Below are 17751 nucleotides of genomic sequence, written 5' to 3' on the forward strand. Positions count from 1 at the left end.
ATTCCCGCAGCTCCCGACGCAGGATAGAGTGATCTCAGAGACATGGGTGGGGGATGGTAAGGTGTCGGACATATATAGGGAAATGAGGGACGAGGGGGAGATCATGGTAGATGAGCTGAAAGGGAAATGGGAAGAAGAGCTGGGGGAGGAGATTGAGGAGGGGCTGTGGGCTGACGCCCTACGTTGGGTAAACTCATCGTCCTCGTGTGCCAGGCTAAGCCTGATACAATTCAAGGTTCTACACAGGGCGCATATGACTGGAGCACGGCTCAGTAAATTTTTTGGAGTAGAGGATAGGTGTGGGAGATGCTCGAGAAGCCCAGCGAACCACACCCACATGTTCTGGTCATGGCCGGCACTACAGGGGTTCTGGGTGGGGGTGGCAAAGGTGCTTTCGAAGGTGGTGGGGGTCCGGGTCGAACCAAGCTGGGGGTTGGCTATATTCGGGGTTGCAGAAGAGCCGGGAGTGCAGAAGGCGAGAGAGGCTGATGTTTTGGCCTTTGCGTCCCTAGTAGCCCGGCGCAGGATATTGTTAATGTGGAAGGAAGCCAAGCCCCCGGATGTGGAGACCTGGATAAACGACATGGCAGGGTTTATAAAGTTAGAACGGATCAAGTTCGTATTAAGGGGTTCGGCTCAAGGGTTCACCAGGCGATGGCAACCGTTCGTCGACTACCTCACAGAAAGATAGAGGGAATGGAAAAGAAGAAGACAACAGCAGCAACCCAGGGGGGAGGGGGGTGGGGGGGGGGGGGGAGGAACCGGACGGACTCTCAGGGATGTCATTGTATATGTATAGACACCTGTTATAAGTACTGTATATTGGATTGTTGGATTGTATCCTTGGAGAGTAACTATTTTTGACAAGGCAGTTGCCACTCAGTTTTGTTTTTGTTTATATATTATTTATTTATTTGTTTAAAATTGGCCACGGTTATTTATATTGCTTTGTTGTTGTTCAAAAGAAAAACTATGTACTGTTATGTTTGGCCAAAAAATTTTGAATAAAATATATTTTTAAAAAAAAAGAATGTTTTTAAAAACACGAGCGTTTCGGATTCTTGGCTTTATAACAGACACATGTACAATGGCAGGAAAGTTATGCTGAACCTTTTTATTTGTAGTTAGGCCCCAGCTGGAATGTTGGCTTCAGCTCCGGGGCCCCAAAATTTAGGGAGAATGTCTAGATCTTGGAGCGGGTGCAGAGGAGATTTACAATAGTCCCAGAGATGAGGCCAGATGCTGGGATTGCTCTCCTTGGCTTAATAGAGTTTGAAATTATGAAGAGTTTTGATAGTAACAGCTGGAGAATCAGTACTCAGTCAACACTGATGGGCGAGAGAGACGAAAGAACTAAATGTAGAATTTATTTTTCACACAGCAGATTGTTACAATATCGAATGCCCTGCCTGAAAGAACCGTGGAAGCAAGTTCAACAGTAATTTTCAAAAGGAAATTGGATAAATGTTTGACCGGGAAAATGTTCATTATTGATTCCCTCACTGACAATAAGCTGAAAGGTTTTGTTTCCAGGACTTGTTCTTTTTGTATATAACATGAGCTGTCTGCCAGTCCTCTGGCACAGATCCTAACTTTATATCTAATCAAGTTATTTTGTTATCTCCTTCCTAGTTTCTTTGGGTGTACAAGGGTGCATGCCATCTACACCTGGGTTTGATCCTTTTAGTTCTTTTGTTGTGGGCTTTTAGTGGGATACATTCTCTTGAACTAGATTGATTACCCGTGAATAGATTTCTCACTACTTGCCTGTCTGTTCAAACTTTTGTCCCAGTTTCCACATTCCACACTCATTTCCTTATATGTTCTTTTCCAGTCTATCATCTCAGTCTATGACCTACTTGTGTCACTCTCAATCCTAATCTTAAACTTTGCTATGTTGTGATCACTGCTACTATGATGCTCTCCTACCCTTCCTTCTCCTTTCTATTCCAGTTTATTACCTATTACAATATCTAGTGGTGATTAGTTTCTAGGTGAGTGAGAAAGGGGTTCTGGATACTCTAAAAACATGATTCCCTTTTGCCCTTTAACTGTTTTTTCCTGCCTGTTTGGGTAGCTGAAATCTCCCGTGATTATTCCTCTAAGCCTGCTACTCTTCTCATAGATGTGTCTTGATTTTTAAAATTTAAAAAAATATATACTTAAGAGTGCCAAGTTTTTTTCCAATTAAGGGGCAAATTAGCGTGGCCAATCCACCTACACTGCACATCTTTGGGTTGTGGGGGTGAGACTCGCGCAGGCTCAAGGAGAATGTACAAACTCCTCACGGACAGTGACCCGAGACCAGGATCGAACCCGGGTCCTCAGCGCCATGAGGCAGCAGTGCTAACCACTGCGCCACCGTGCCACCATTTTGTCTTCATATTTCTTCCAATTCCCTCTGACGATCTGAGTCCATAGTAAACTCTGATTAGGCTGATAAATCATTCAAGTTTTAAATTTAATCCATATGGAGTCGATTCTACTTTTTATCTATTATTTCTACTGCCGCTGTTACCCTGAATCTGATACTAGCTCCACCTCCCCATACCTTCTTTACTTCATGGGGCAGCACGGTAGCATTGTGGATAGCACAATTGCTTCACAGCTCCAGGGTCCCAGGTTCGATTCCGGCTTGGGTCACTGTCTGTGCGGAGTGTGCACATCCTCCCCGTGTGTGCGTGGGTTTCCTCCGGGTGCTCCGGTTTCCTCACACAGTCCAAAGATGTGTAGGTTAGGTGGATTGGCCATGATAAATTGCCCTTAGTGTCCAAAATTGTCCATAGTGTTGGGTGGGGTTACTGGGTTATGGGGATAGGGTGGAGGTGTGGACCTTGGGTAGGGTGCTCTTTCCCAGAGCCGGTGCAGACTCGATGGGCTGAATGACCTCCTTCTACACTGTAAATTCTATGATAATGATAAATGAGTTGTACATGGCAACATGGAAACATATCAGTGATTGTCGTAAAAACACATCCGGTTCACTCATGTCCTTCACGAAACAAAATCTCCCATCCTTATCTGCTCCGGCCTATATGTGACTGCAGACCCACAGCAATGTGATTGACCCTTTACCCCTCTGAAATGGCCCAACAATTCTAGAATCAGAGGTCACAGATATAGGGTTGAGAGGCGGTAGATTTCGAACTGAGATGAGGAACTACTTCTCGCCGCGGGTGGTGAATTTGTGGAACTCGCTGCCTCCATAGTGCGGTGGAATCTGAGTCATTAAATGGTTTCAAGAAGGAGATAGATATATTTCTGATGAACAAAAATGAGTCTTCCCTCCATGGTCTTTTACGAATTATCTTCAATCAATGCTCTGTGGTTACTGAATTACCATCAATCTGTGCCCTGTGGTCACTGAATTACCATCAATCTGTGCCACATGGTTACTGAATTACCATCAATCTGTGCTCTGTGGTTACTGAATTACCATCAATCTGTGCCCTTTGGTTACTGAATTGCTATCAATCTGTGCTCTGTGGTTACTGAATTACCATCAATCTGCCCTGTGGTTACTGAATTACCTTCAATCTGTGCCCTGTGGTTACTGAATTACCATCAATCTGTGCTCTGTGGTTACTGAATTACCATCAATCTGTGCCCTTTGGTTACTGAATTGCTATCAATCTGTGCTCTGTGGTTACTGAATTACCATCAATCTGTGCTCTGTGGTTACTGAATTACCATCAATCTGTGCCCTGTGGTTACTGAATTACTATCAATCTGTGCCCTTTGGTTACTGAATTGCTATCAATCTGTGCTCTGTGGTTACTGAATTACCATTAATCTATGACCTGTGGTTACTGAATTACCATCAATCTGTGCCCTGTGGTTACTGAATTACCATCAATCTGTGCCCTGTGGTTACTGATTTACCTTCAATCTGTGCCCTGTGGTTACTGATTCACCATCAATCTGCCCCGTGGTTACTGAATTACCATCAATCTGTGCCCTGTGGTCACTGAATTACCATCAATCTGTGCCACATGGTTACTGAATTACCATCAATCTGTGCCCTTTGGTTACTGAATTGCTATCAATCTGTGCTCTGTGGTTACTGAATTACCATTAATCTATGACCTGTGGTTACTGAATTACCATCAATCTGTGCCCTGTGGTTACTGAATTACCATCAATCTGTGCCCTGTGGTTACTGAATTACCATCAATCTGTGCCCTGTGGTTACTGAATTACCATCAATCTGTGCTCTGTGGTTACTGAATTACCATCAATCTGTGCCCTTTGGTTACTGAATTGCTATCAATCTGTGCTCTGTGGTTACTGAATTACCATCAATCTGTGCTCTGTGGTTACTGAATTACCATCAATCTGTGCCCTGTGGTTACTGAATTACTATCAATCTGTGCCCTTTGGTTACTGAATTGCTATCAATCTGTGCTCTGTGGTTACTGAATTACCATTAATCTATGACCTGTGGTTACTGAATTACCATCAATCTGTGCCCTGTGGTTACTGAATTACCATCAATCTGTGCCCTGTGGTTACTGATTTACCTTCAATCTGTGCCCTGTGGTTACTGATTCACCATCAATCTGCCCCGTGGTTACTGAATTACCATCAATCTGTGCCCTGTGGTCACTGAATTACCATCAATCTGTGCCACATGGTTACTGAATTACCATCAATCTGTGCCCTTTGGTTACTGAATTGCTATCAATCTGTGCTCTGTGGTTACTGAATTACCATTAATCTATGACCTGTGGTTACTGAATTACCATCAATCTGTGCCCTGTGGTTACTGAATTACCATCAATCTGTGCCCTGTGGTTACTGAATTACCATCAATCTGTGCCCTGTGGTTACTGAATTACCATCAATCTGTGCCCTGTGGTTACTGAATTACCATCAATCTGTGCCCTGTGGTTACTGAATTACCATCAATCTGTGCCCTGTAGTTACTGAATTACCATCAATCTGTGCCCTGTGGTTACTGAATTACCTTCAATCTGTGCCCTGTAGTTACTGAATTACCTTCAATCTGTGCCCTGTAGTTACTGAATTACCATCTATGCCCCTTGGTTACTGGCTCTCTCTCACAGGAAACTAATTTGCTCTTCAGGATTTGAAACTCTTGCGCTCTATGGAGAATGGCCCCGGCTTCTGCATTTGAGTCTGGTGAGTGTTGGATTGGATTTGATTTATTGTCACGTGCACCGAGGGACAGTGAAAAGTAATGTTCTGCGTAAAGTCCAGGCAGATCGTTCCATACATGAAAAAGCACCAGACATATGATTGATACACAATGTAAATACTTAGACATATAGTGTAGTACTTCTCAGTGAATATGTGCAGCAAGATCTGTTCAGCCCATAAAGGGGAGTCTGGTAACAGTGGGGAAGCTGGTTTTGAATCTGGTGGTGTGTGTTCTCAGACTTTAGAAATGAAATAAATGAAAATCTTTTATTGTCACGAGTAGGCTTCAAATGAAGTTACTGTGAAAAGCCCCTAGTCGCCACATTCCGGCGCCTGTTCGGGGAGGCTGGTACGGGGATTGAACCATGCTGCTGGCCTGCCTTCAAAGCCAGCAATTTAGCCCTGTGCTAAACAGCCCCTTCGGTGGAGGGGAGATTTTATATCTCCTGCCTGAGGACCCCAGCCACACCCTTATTGCCCCAATGAGCTGCAATCCCCAAGGTCACTGTGCCTCGGCCCCGCCCCTTGGCCGCGGTTTACGGCATTGTCGTGAGTGTGAATCCCCCCTCTTCCGGAGCAGGCCCGCCGCTGTCGCAAAGCTGCTTTACGGCGGTCCTCGGACCAGTTGAGATGTCGCTGCCACCGCCGGCCGCGGAACGCGAGGCCGAGGCTTGCGGCCTGTGCCCGGGGAGCGGGCCCGGGGCCGCCGCCCGCTACACCTGCCCCCGCTGCAACGTGCCCTTCTGTTCGCTGCCCTGCTACCGCGGCCCGGGGCACCGGGCCTGCACCGAGGCTTTCTACCGGGACGCGGTGCTGGGCGAGCTGCGGGCCGAGGCCCGGGCGGCCGAGGGGCGGCGGGGCCTGCGGGAAAGCCTCGGGCGGCTGCGGGACGCCGAGCTGCCGGAGCTGGGCCTGGGTCCCCAGGACGCCCCGGCCCGCCCGCTCTGGGAGGCCCTGTCCGAGCAGCAGCGCCGCGACTTCCAGCGGCTCCTAGAGAGCGGCGAGGCCGCGGCCTGGATCCAGGAGTGGCGGCCGTGGTGGGAGCGGCGTCCCCCCGGCCCCGTGCAGGAGCTGGAGCCCAGGGTGAGAGCGAGCGCCGCCTGTGGCCGGGAGGATAAACTGCAACTCTCGACTTGGGGCTGGATGGGCTGAGGGGTTGATAGGGAGGTGGGGTGGGCTAAGGGAGTTGGGGTGGGGTTTGGGATGGGGAGATACGGGGGATGGGATGGGGGTTGAGATATGGAGGCTGTGGAGTGTGCGAATGGGGTGCTGGGGTAGGAGGCTGGGTCTTTCCACAGAAGAGGGGGTTCAGCAACCCCACCCAACCTTTTTTTGGGACACTTAAGGGCAATTTAGAATGGCCAGTCCACCTAACCTGCACATCTTTGGACTTGTGGGAAGAAACCGGAGCACCCGGAGGAAACCCACGCACACACGGGGAGAACGTGCAGACTCCGCACAGACTGACCCAAACCGGGAATTGAACCTGGGACCCTGGAGCTGTGGAGCAACTGTGCTAACCACTGCTACCGTGCTGCCACGGAAGAAGACGGAAGACATTGGAGATGGGCCAATTGGTACTGCCCCTCAGTACTGCCCCTCTGGCAGTGCAACACTCCCTCAGCACTGCACCTCTAGCAGTGCAACACTCCCTCAGTACTGCCACTGTGACAGTGCAGCACTCCCTCAGTACTGCCCCTCTGACAGTGCAGCGCTCTTTCAGTATGGCCCCTCTGACAGTGCGCAGTACTTCCTCAGCACTGCCCCTCTGACAGTGCAGCACTCCCTCAGTACTGACCCTCTAACAGTGCAGCACTCCCTCAATATTGCCCCTCTGGCAGTGCAGCTCTCCCTCAATACTGCCCCTCTGGCAGTGCAGCACTCCCTCAATACTGCCCCTCTGGCAATGCAGCACTCTCTCAGTATGGCCCCTCTGACAGTGCGCAGTACTTCCTCAGCACCGCCCCTCTGACAGTGCAGCACTCCGTCAGTACTGACCCTCTGACAGTGCAACACTCCCTCAGTACTGACCCTCTAACAGTGCAGCACTCCCTCAGTACTGACCCTCTGACAGTGCAACACCACTCCGTACTGACCCTCTGATAGTGCAGCACTCCCTCAGTACACTGCGATACCAGCCTAGATTTTGTTCTCAAGTCCAATTCTCCCACTTAGCTACACCATGTTGCAGAAGCTCCTGTACGACTGCCCCATCCATTTATAGGGCACCTTAATTGAAATGAATAGACTACACATGGCAAACAGGGAATATTGCTCAACTCTCTGGAGTGAGACTTGAATCCACCATCTTATTATTCAGAGGTGAGATTGCTATTCCTGAGCCACACCACTAGGATTCATTGATCAATATATACTAATTAGTTGTATTTTCTTCAAAGGGGCTGGAGGAAGATCAAAGATGTGAGAGGATAACTGAAGCACAGCCTGTGGTTGATGTTGGAAGAACGGAGAGCCAGAATGATTCCGAATCGGACAGATTGAGTGGAGAGACAGATCGAGCGACAATATGGGAACATGATGATTCTATTCCTGTGATCTGCAGGAATATTGTCCCTTTGCTGAGTTTGTGCTCAAAGCCCTCTTCCCTGATCCAGTACAGTGTGGTGAACGTTCTTTATGCATATGCATTCTCCATGAAGCTCATTAATGGGGACTTATCAGGGGAAATGAGGGATGAGTTTATTGAAGCCACAATGACAATCTCCGAGGCCCTGGAAGGCAATCGTGTTTTCACGTCCACTGCAGAAGCTGTGCAGGCTGGCGTCGGGGCTGTGCGGCGCAGCCCCTACTCCTCCAACCCCTTTGAGGCAGTGAATACAATCAAGGACACGTGTGTCCTCCTATCTGGGGGGTGCAGGCCACCGAGCAGTCATTACACCCTGGCTGCAATCTCCCAGCTCGGCCGCACCCTGGGAAAAAACAAATGTACCCGACGCAAGGAGGATCCCAGTCGTTACCAGGCTCGGAAGAAATGCGCTTTCCTCCTGTCCTGGGTGAATGAACATGAGGATTCTCTAATGTATCTGTCCCTGGAGGTGCAGACTGAGTACGAGAACACCTTTCATACCTTAGTGCAAATGGAGGAAGCCAAGTCAAACCTGGAAAAAGCCTGGGGGGGGAAACGACCCCCGGGGATGAAGGTGTTAATCGAAGAACTAACTCCCTGAGTTATTAATCACTCCCGTTCCCCATTGATCATGTAATAAAGATTTCTGATCAAATTACCTGCTGGAATTTTTTCCCAAGAGATTTGGGGCCTAGTTTGAGAAAACAGTTGGGCAGTGCAGGCAGTCACTTTGTGTGCGGCACACGGTAGCACAGTGGTTAGCACTATTGCTTCACAGCGTCAGCGTCCCAGGTTTGATTCCCGACTTCGGTCACTGTCTGTGTGGAGTCTGCACGTTCTCCCCGTGTCTGCGTGGGTTTCTTCCGGGCGCTCCGGTTTCCTCCCACAAGTCCCGAAAGACGTGCTGTTAGGTGAATTGGACATTCTGAACTGTCCCTCTGTGTTCCCGAACAGGCGCCGGAGTGTGGAGACTAGGGGCTTCTCACAGTAACTTCATTGCAGTGTTAATGTAAGACTAATTGTGACACTCATAAAGATTATTATTAATGAAATTGCATTTCTATAGCACTGTTCGCAACTCTTTCATTCTCACCTTAATAGTGATGTTGTTTGTAATTATAATAATTCTGACCATTTTTAGGATTAAATAGTCATCAAGCAAATGGTGATCTCTATTGATGCCAGATTTATCAATGAACTTTTCTGGTGCGCATGGTAGGTTTCATGGCCCATTATCGTTACCCGTCTGTCAATTTTGTCGGTTCATAAATAGTCAGGAGATTTATTCTTACACACACTCATAGCAATTTTTTTTCTATTCATCAGAACTTAGAAAAGTTATGGCACAGCCATCTAGCCCATGGTAAATGTGCTAGTTGACAGGAATACAGCCCCTAATCTCACTTTCCAGTTCTTTGCATTCCTGCAATGTTTGAAAAGGCACTGGAAATGGAAGTTTGTTTCGCTTTCATAACAATTATGGAGAGGGGATTTGTGATTTTGTTACAGGGTAAATGGAGGAAATCTCACCTTTCCAAAGTTCAATAAATCTGGCATAAAAATTGAATCAGTGCTGAAATGTTTTGGGGTGAGGGTGGGGTTTGAAGCAATAATGGATTTGAAGAGCAGAACCCAGGAATCTTCACCAAATAATGTTCAGCAAATCCTTCCCTGTTGACTGCAGATTTTAACGGCTCGTTTCAGTGTTTGGATTTTGATGTCGCTGTACAATTTGTACTAGAAGTGTTCCATTAAATGCGGCAGTCATGCCAGTGACAGTCTAGAATCTTCCGCTGTGTGTTTTGAATCTGATTCAACATCGCAGGTACAATCGAGTGGCAGATTGTTGAGATTAGAAGAGTGAGAGGGGATTGTGGTGAATGTATTACATTAATAATCCACCATGTGTATCTGTGCTGTGCTGTTGCCCTTGTGGGCTCCACCTATGGGCCATTGTATGGTATTATCCATAAGGTAACAAGTTGGGGCCTGTATGGGCTCCGCCCATGGCTCCTCCCCTTGAAGGGAGGGTATAAAGAGCAGTCGACCTGTAGGCGGTTCTCAGTTTTGGATCAGTCGCCGGCAGGCACTGTTCTAGTTGATTAAAGCCACAGTTTATTTCTACTCTTGTCTCGAGTGAATTGATGGTCGCATCAGGGATCTCATAGAAACTTAGAAAATTCTAACAGGATTAGACAGGATAGATTCAGAAAGAATGTTCCTGATGGTGGGGTGGTCCAGAACGAGGGTCATGGTTTGAGGATAAGGGGTAAACCTTTTAGGGACTGAGGTGAGGAGAAATTTCTTCACCCAGAGAGTGGTGAATCTGTGGAAGTCACTACCACAGGAAGTAGTTGAGGCCAAAACATTGTGTAATTTCAAGAAGGAATTATATTTGGGTCTTGGAGCTAAAGGGAGCAAACGATGGGGGGGGGGGGGGGGCTCAGAGTATTGATTTTGATGATCAGCCATCATTATAATTAATGATGGAGCAGGCTCAAAGGGCTGAATGGCCTCTTCTGCTTCTATTTTCATTTAATGTTTCTATGTGTGTTTCCTAAATGTTGTGAGGGTTCCCACCTGTACCACCCTTTCACACAGTGAGTTCCGGATTCTCAACCATCCTCCAGGTGAAAAAGCATTTCCTCAAATCTCCTGCCCTTACCTTAAATCTATGCCCCTTGGTTATTGACCTCTCTAATAAGAGGAAAAGTCCCTAATTACCCCATGTCCCTCAAATTTCCACACGTCAATGATGTCCCCCCTCAGCCTTCTCTGCTCCATGGAAACAACCCCAGCCTAACCAGCCTCCCCTCGTATCTGAAACGCTCCAGCTCAGGTAATATCCTGGTTTAATCTCCTCTGCAGCCTTTCTAGTGCAATCACATCCTTCCTATAGTGTGGCCACCAAGATTGCACACACTACTCTAGCTGTGACCTCACCCGTGCTTTATACAGCTCCATCATAACCTCCCTGCTCTTATATTCTGTGCCTCGCCCAATAAAGGAAAGTATCCCATATGCCTCCTTAACCACCTTATCTACCTGTCCTGCTGCCTTCAAGGATCTTTGCACATGCTCACCAACTCCCTCTGATCCTCTCTACTTCATGTTATCCGGAGACGTACAGAAGAAGCTGGAGATGAAGGAGACTGCAGAGAACAGATCCCAAAATAAAAAACGGTATGGTTCCAAAACCAGGGAGAAGGACAGAAGGCAGTCCCAGACGACCTTCTAGTTTTTTAAAACTAAAATTAGAGTATCCAATTCGTTTTTTCCAATGAAGGGGTAATTTTGCATGGCCAATTCACCTACCTTTACGGGAGGTATGGTAGCACAATGGTTAGCACAGTTGCTTCACAGATCCAGGGTCCTAGGTTCGATTCCTGGCACTGTCTGCGGAGTCTGCACGTTCTCCACGTGTCTGCGTGGGTTTCCTCCGGGTGCTCCGGTTCCCTGCCACAGTGCAAAGATGTGCAGGTTAGGTGGATTGGGCATGCTGAATTGCCCTTAGTGTCCAAAAAGGTTGGATGGGGTTACTGGGTTATGGGGATAGGGTGGGGGTGTGGGCTTGGGTAGGGTGCTATTTCCAAGGGCCGGTGCAGGCTCGATGGGCCAAATGGCCTCCTCCTGCACTGTAAATTCAATGATTCTATACCCTGCACATCATTTCGGGCTGAGGGGGTGAGAACCACGCAGACACGGGGAGAATATGCAAACTCCAGAAGACCTTCTAGTTAAAGGAACAAAGAACGGGAATCTGGAAAAATGGTTCTGTTCAGTGAAGTTAAGAGTGAGGAGCAGCGGGAGACTCCAAGTTAAAAGACAGGGCTGCAAGGTGCAAACTTGGGACAATGTCAGCTTGTTGAGAAGCCACAGATCCAAGGTGACCAGAAGGTTAGTGATTTCTTATTACGGGCCTGTGAAGCAGTGGTGTTCTGTTGGCACGACTGGGCATCTGAGAGTATGTGCGGAAGGTGAAGCTTGAATGCATGTGGCATCCAAGTGAGAAACACAGGAAGGAGAGGTTGAAACCCTGTAGGTAGATCCTTGGTGAAGATATCCTGCAGAAAGCATTGTTTGGGGAAAGATTCCAAGGCAAGTTCTTCATGAGCAGATGATTAGAACCCCTCATGTGAAAGACAGAGTTCCAGTGAGATCAGTTGGCTTACAGTGTGACAAGCATCTGGGGGGAATTGAGGAGAAATCTGTAGAAGTTGTGTTGGGTGGCATCGGTCACTTAATTTCAGAGAGTGGTGTGGCTGACCACAGGTCGCCTGTTGCTTTGCACGGACTGTATACTTACTGTGAACATTAGAGTATAAGATGTATTTTGTAATTTGGATTATCCGTACAAATCTGTATATATCTGTAAAGGTATAGTTGGGGTGAAGGAGTATTGTAATATAGTTAATCTTTTATTGTTTAATAAATTATTATGGGCCAGAGTTTTGAGAACCCCAAAGTGTATCATAGAGTTCACCTGACCCACAACTTTTAATAGATTGTGGTATGGGGAGCACACGGCCCACTCTACAGGTGTGGTGCAGCAGAAATGGAAAGGTATTTTTTAAAGCAAAACAATGTTTATTCTATGAACTCAAGTTAAAACTTTTTAAAGCATACAGTGAACATCTTAGCAACCATCTATTCAAATACAACCCCCAAAGAATACAACACAAAGTAATCCTTAAGCTGTTCTTTTACCATCCATAAGACTTAAAAAAGAACTTTTAACAGAACCACATCAGGTTAAAGTCACTTCTGAGAGCAGTTATTAATTTTAAATCACCAAAGGATCGATTTACAGTCTTTGGGTTACAGAGAGAGAGACCAATACCTCTTCTGGCTGTGACTGCAGCTATCCAGCTCTGAAAACGAAACTGAAACACACCCTGCAGTAAACAGCCTAAAACAAAAGTAAAAAACTGACAGACAGCCCTGCTCCACCCACTCTCTGACATCACTGCAGTAATAAACACCCATTTCTTAAAGGTACTCTCACATGACAAAATATTTTACTCTTGTGTTAAACATTCATCAGCTGATTCCTGTGACTCTGTTCAGTAGCTGCCTTCTACGTTGTAGAAGGAATTTTAGTTGGCGGATTAGTTGCCTTAATACCCTGTATTCCTTCTTAACTGGCTGCTTGACTATATTTCATGGCAATGGGCACTTGGCAAAGCATGATGGATATATTAGCTTTATTTCAGTCAAGACTTTCTGCATGTAATAGGCAGAAGGTCAGACTATGTAAACAAGTGCACAGCTGCACATTTTGCTGAGAGTAGACAGTTATTATTGTTCTTAGGCTTGGAATTCAAGGCCTGTTGTTTAACACTGCTCGCTTTTCTGTGTCTGGGCTTATCAAAGGAATGCCTCGTTTTTTCTAAATATTGCTTATTAAACCATATAAAGTACTGCTATACTCTTGTAAGGTGGGGACAATTAGAAGGACGGTGGTCACTCTAACTCCCTCCACGAACTTCGTGTTATAATAAAAGACCTTTGCGAAACCTCAAAGTTTTGGCTAGTTTTTTCCACAACATACGTATCTAACTAAAAATTATAAATTAGGATCTGTTAAGTCTGGGATGCGACCTGGCCGGTAGTAACATCAACAGGGATTGTACCAACATGAGGGGTTACAATCATCTGCTCATGAAGAACTGTAAATACAGTTCCTAAACACTACCAAACTGGTGTCTTAGCTCTGCATAAATACAAGATATAAAACACAAAACAGGAAGCTGCAATCAGCGGCACTGCAAGCAGCTCCTCTTCATTCCAGCAGTGGGCAGTGCAGATTTCCAGAGGCAAAATCATGTCTAGATAAATAACTGGTCCTCTTCAAGGCTGCAAGAAAGAAACTTGATGGGGGAAAGGCAGTGGCGTTTGCACTTGGATTTCAGAAGGGATTTGATACATTTCTTCCGATGAGGCTGGTTTTGAAAAAAACGTGAATTAGTGAAAATATCACTCACAGCTCAACTTGCATTTATATAGTGCCTAGAAGGTAGTAAAACCACATAATTTGATGAATGGTGCACCACAGGGATCAGGGCTGGACCTTGACTGTTTACAGTTATATAAATGATTTGGATGAAGGGTTTGAGGAGGTACAAAATGTTCTGAGGACCCAAAGCTAATAGGAAAGTAAATAGTGAAGAGAACATAAGGAGGCAGCAAAAGGATAGATAGGTTAAGTGTGTGGTCAAAGGTCTGGCAAATGGAGTATAATGTATTGGTAGACGTGGCCACCGCACAGTCCTTGTGGAGACTAAATCCCATCTGCACATCGAGGATACCCTCCATCATGTGTGGCACTACCACCGTGCTGAATGGGATTGACTTCGAACAGAACCAGCAACTCAAAACTGGGCATCCATGAGGCGCTGTGGGCCATCAACACCAGAACTGTACGCAACCACAATCTGCAACCTCATGGTCTAGCATATCCCTCACTCTACCATTAACACAAAGCCAGGGCATCAACATTAGTTCAATGAAGTGTGCGGGAGGGCGTGCCAGGAGCAACATCAGGCTTACCTAAAAATGAGGCGTCAACCAGGTGAAGCTACAACACAGGGTTACTTGTGTGCCAATCAGCATAAGCAGCAAGTAATAGGCGATTACATAACAAAAGAATCAGATCTAAGCTCTGCAGTCCTGCCACATCCAGCCGTGAATGGTGGTGGACAATTAAACAACTCGCGGGAGAAGGAGGCTTCACAAATATCCCCATCCTCAATGATAGGGGTACCCAGCGCATCAGTGCATAAGATAAGACTGAAGCATTCGCAACAGTCTTCAGCCAGAAATGAAGAGTGGATGATCCATCACCCAACATTATAGATGCTAGTATTCAACCAATTCAATTCACGATCAAGAGACTTATCAAGATACATTGGAGGCACTGGATACTGCAAAGGCTATAGGCCCTGACAATATTCTGGCAATAGTACAGAAGATTGTATTCCAGAATAAGTCCCACCCCTAGCCAAGCTGTTCCAGTACAGCTACAGCACTGGCATCTACCTGGCAATGTGGAAAATTGCCCAGGTGCGTCCTGTAAGAAACAGGACAAATCCAACCCAGCCAATTACCGCCCAATCAGTCTACTTTCAATCATCAGCAAAATGATGGAAGGAGTCATCAACAGTGCTATCAAGCAGCACTTACTCAGCAATAACCTGCTCATAGACGCTCAGTTTGGGTTCCGCCGGGGTCACTCAGCTCCTGGTCTCATTACAGCCTTGGATCACGCATGGACTGAGCTGAGCTCCAGAGGTGAGGTGAGAGTGACTGCCCTCGACAACAAGGCAGCATTTGATCAAGTATGGCATCAAGGAGCCCTAGCAAAACTGGAGCCACTGGGAATCAAGGAGGAAAACTCTCCACTGGTTGGAGTTATATACCATCTTCATCTGCTCCATCAATGACCTTCCCTCCAACATAAGGCCAGAAGAGGTGATGTCCACAGATGACTGCACAATATTCAGTACCATCGGTGTCTCAGATACTGAAGCAGTCCATGTCCATATGCAGCAAGACAACATTCAGGCTTAAGTTGATAAGTGGCAAATTACATTCACACAGCACACGTGCCAGGCATTGACCGCCTCCAACAAGAGAGAATCTAACCATCTCCCCTTGACATTCAATGGCATTACCATCACTGAGTCCTTCCCTATCAACATCCTGGGGGTTTCCAATGAGCAGAAACTGACCTGGGCAAGACATAAAAGTGCCTCCAAGAGCAGGTCAGAGACTGGGAATTCTGTGGGCAGCAATTCACTTCCTGTCCACCATCTATAAGGCACAAGCCAGGAATGTAATGGGTTACTCTCCACTTGCCTGGATGAGTGCAGCTCCAACAACATTCAAGAATCTCACCACCATCTAGGATAAAGCAGCTCCATCCACCACCGTAAACATCAAATCCCTCCACCACCAACTCACAGTGGCAACAGTGTGCACCACCAGTGTGAACTGCAGGAATTCACCAAGGCTCCTCTGACAGCACGTTCCAAACCTGTGACCTCTACTACCTAGAAGGACAAGGGCAGCAGATACCTGGGAACACCTCCACCTGGAAGCTCCCCTCAAAGCCACCCAACATCCTAACTTCGAAATATATCGCTGTTCCTTCATTGTCTCTTTGTCAAAATCCTGGAACTCTCTTCCCAGTAGCACGATGAATGTACCTACACCTCATAGATTATCATAGAATTTGAAATGAAATGAAATGAAAATCGCTTATTGGCACGAGTAGGCTTCAATGAAGTTACTGTGAAAAGCCCCTAGTCGCCACATTCCGGTGCCTGTTCAGGGAGGCTGGTACAGGAATTGAACCGTGCTGCTGGCCTGCCTTGGTCTGCTTTACAAGCCAGCGATTTAGCCCAGTGAGCTAAACCAGTGCAGAAGGAGGCCATTCAGCCCATTGAGTCTGCGCCGGCTCTTGGAAAGAGCACCCTACCCAAGGTCAACACCTCCACCCTATCCCCATAACCCAGTAACCCCACCCAACACTAAGGGCAATTTTGGACACTAAAGGCAATTTATCATGGCCAATCCACCTAACCTGCACATCTTTGGACTGTGGGAGGAAACCGGAGCACCCGGAGGAAACCCACGCACACACGGGGAGGATGTGCAGACTCCGCACAGACAGTGACCCAAGCCGGAATTGAACCTGAGACCTTGGAGCTGTGAAGCAATTGAGCTATCCACAATGCTACCGGGCTGCCCTTAAAATGAAAATCACTTGTTGTCACAAGTAGGCTTCAAATGAAGTTACTGTGAAACCCCTAGTCGCCACATTCCAGCACCTGTTCGGGGAGGCTAATACGGGAATCGAACCGTGCTGCTGGCCTGCCTTGGTCTGCTTTCAAAGCCAGCGATTTAGCCCTGTGCTAAACAGCCCCTCTCATGGACTGCAGCTTCATGAAGGTGGCTCACCACCGCCTTCTCAAGGGACATTAATGATGGGCAATAAATGGTCTAGCCAGCAACGCCCACATCCCACGAAAGAATAAAATAAAAAGTACCTCCAAATATCAGAACAAAGAGACCTTGCAGTACCAATCTCTGGGGAATTCCACATTCCTCCAGCCCAAAAAACATCCAATAACCTCTGCTCTCTGTTTCCTGTTATTCAGCTAATTCCGTGTCCATATTGCTCCTATCCATTTTATTCCATGAGCTCTATCTTTGCTTACACACCTATTGTGTGGCACTGTATCAAATACCTTTTGGAAATCCATGTACATCTCATCAACAGCATCACCCTCATCAACCCTCTTTGTCGCCTCTTCAAGACCCTCTTATGGACGGATCTGACCTCTTCACACATCTCCTCTACTGGATAGTACTACACTCCTGCATGCTTCACACGATGCCTGTGTCTATGTATTTACATTGTGTATTTTATGTTTGCCCTATTATGTATTCTCTTTTCATGTACGGAATGATCTGTTTGAGCTGCACGCAGGACAATGCTTTTCACTGCACCTCGGCACACGTGACAATAAACAAATCCAATCCAATCCAAAAAGCCTCCAGCAGGTTCATTAAACACAATTTGCCCTTCATGCATCCATGCTGGCTTTCCTTAATCAATCCACATGTGCCCAGGTGACTATTAATGGTGGTCCCAAATTATTGTTTCTATTACTTTCCTAACGCCGAAGTTGAACTGATTGGCCTGTAGTTGCGGGACTTAACTTTCCACCCTTTTTTGAACCAGGTGTAGCTTTTTCACTTCTCCACTTCTTCAGTTTTCGAGGTCGAAGGAAGATTGGAAAGTTATGGCAATTACTCCTCTCACTTCCCTCAGCATCTCATTCAGTCCTGGTTGTTTTATCAACTTTAAGTGCAGAAGTCGATCCAATGCCTCCTCCTTATCAATTTTAAACTCTTTACGTGTCTTTCACCATATCTTGGGCAGCATATTTGTTCTTGTGTCACACCTATAGTAGAAGCACGAGGATATTGCACATTAT

At 46.6% G+C, this 17751-nt stretch overlaps 1 protein-coding gene across 1 annotated transcript; it reads left to right on the plus strand.

Moving 5' to 3' along the window:
- Window positions 1–5750: 5750 nt before the first annotated feature.
- Window positions 5751–9537, plus strand: znhit2 (zinc finger, HIT-type containing 2). Its single transcript, XM_072512676.1, has 2 exons — window positions 5751–6243; window positions 7560–9537. The coding sequence occupies exons 1-2, from the start codon at window positions 5791–5793 to the stop codon at window positions 8346–8348; spliced, it is 1242 nt and encodes a 413-aa protein (XP_072368777.1). The 5' UTR covers window positions 5751–5790; the 3' UTR covers window positions 8349–9537.
- Window positions 9538–17751: the final 8214 nt, after the last annotated feature.

This window comes from Scyliorhinus torazame, chromosome 7 (assembly GCF_047496885.1).
Source record: "Scyliorhinus torazame isolate Kashiwa2021f chromosome 7, sScyTor2.1, whole genome shotgun sequence".
NCBI lineage: Eukaryota > Metazoa > Chordata > Chondrichthyes > Carcharhiniformes > Scyliorhinidae > Scyliorhinus > Scyliorhinus torazame.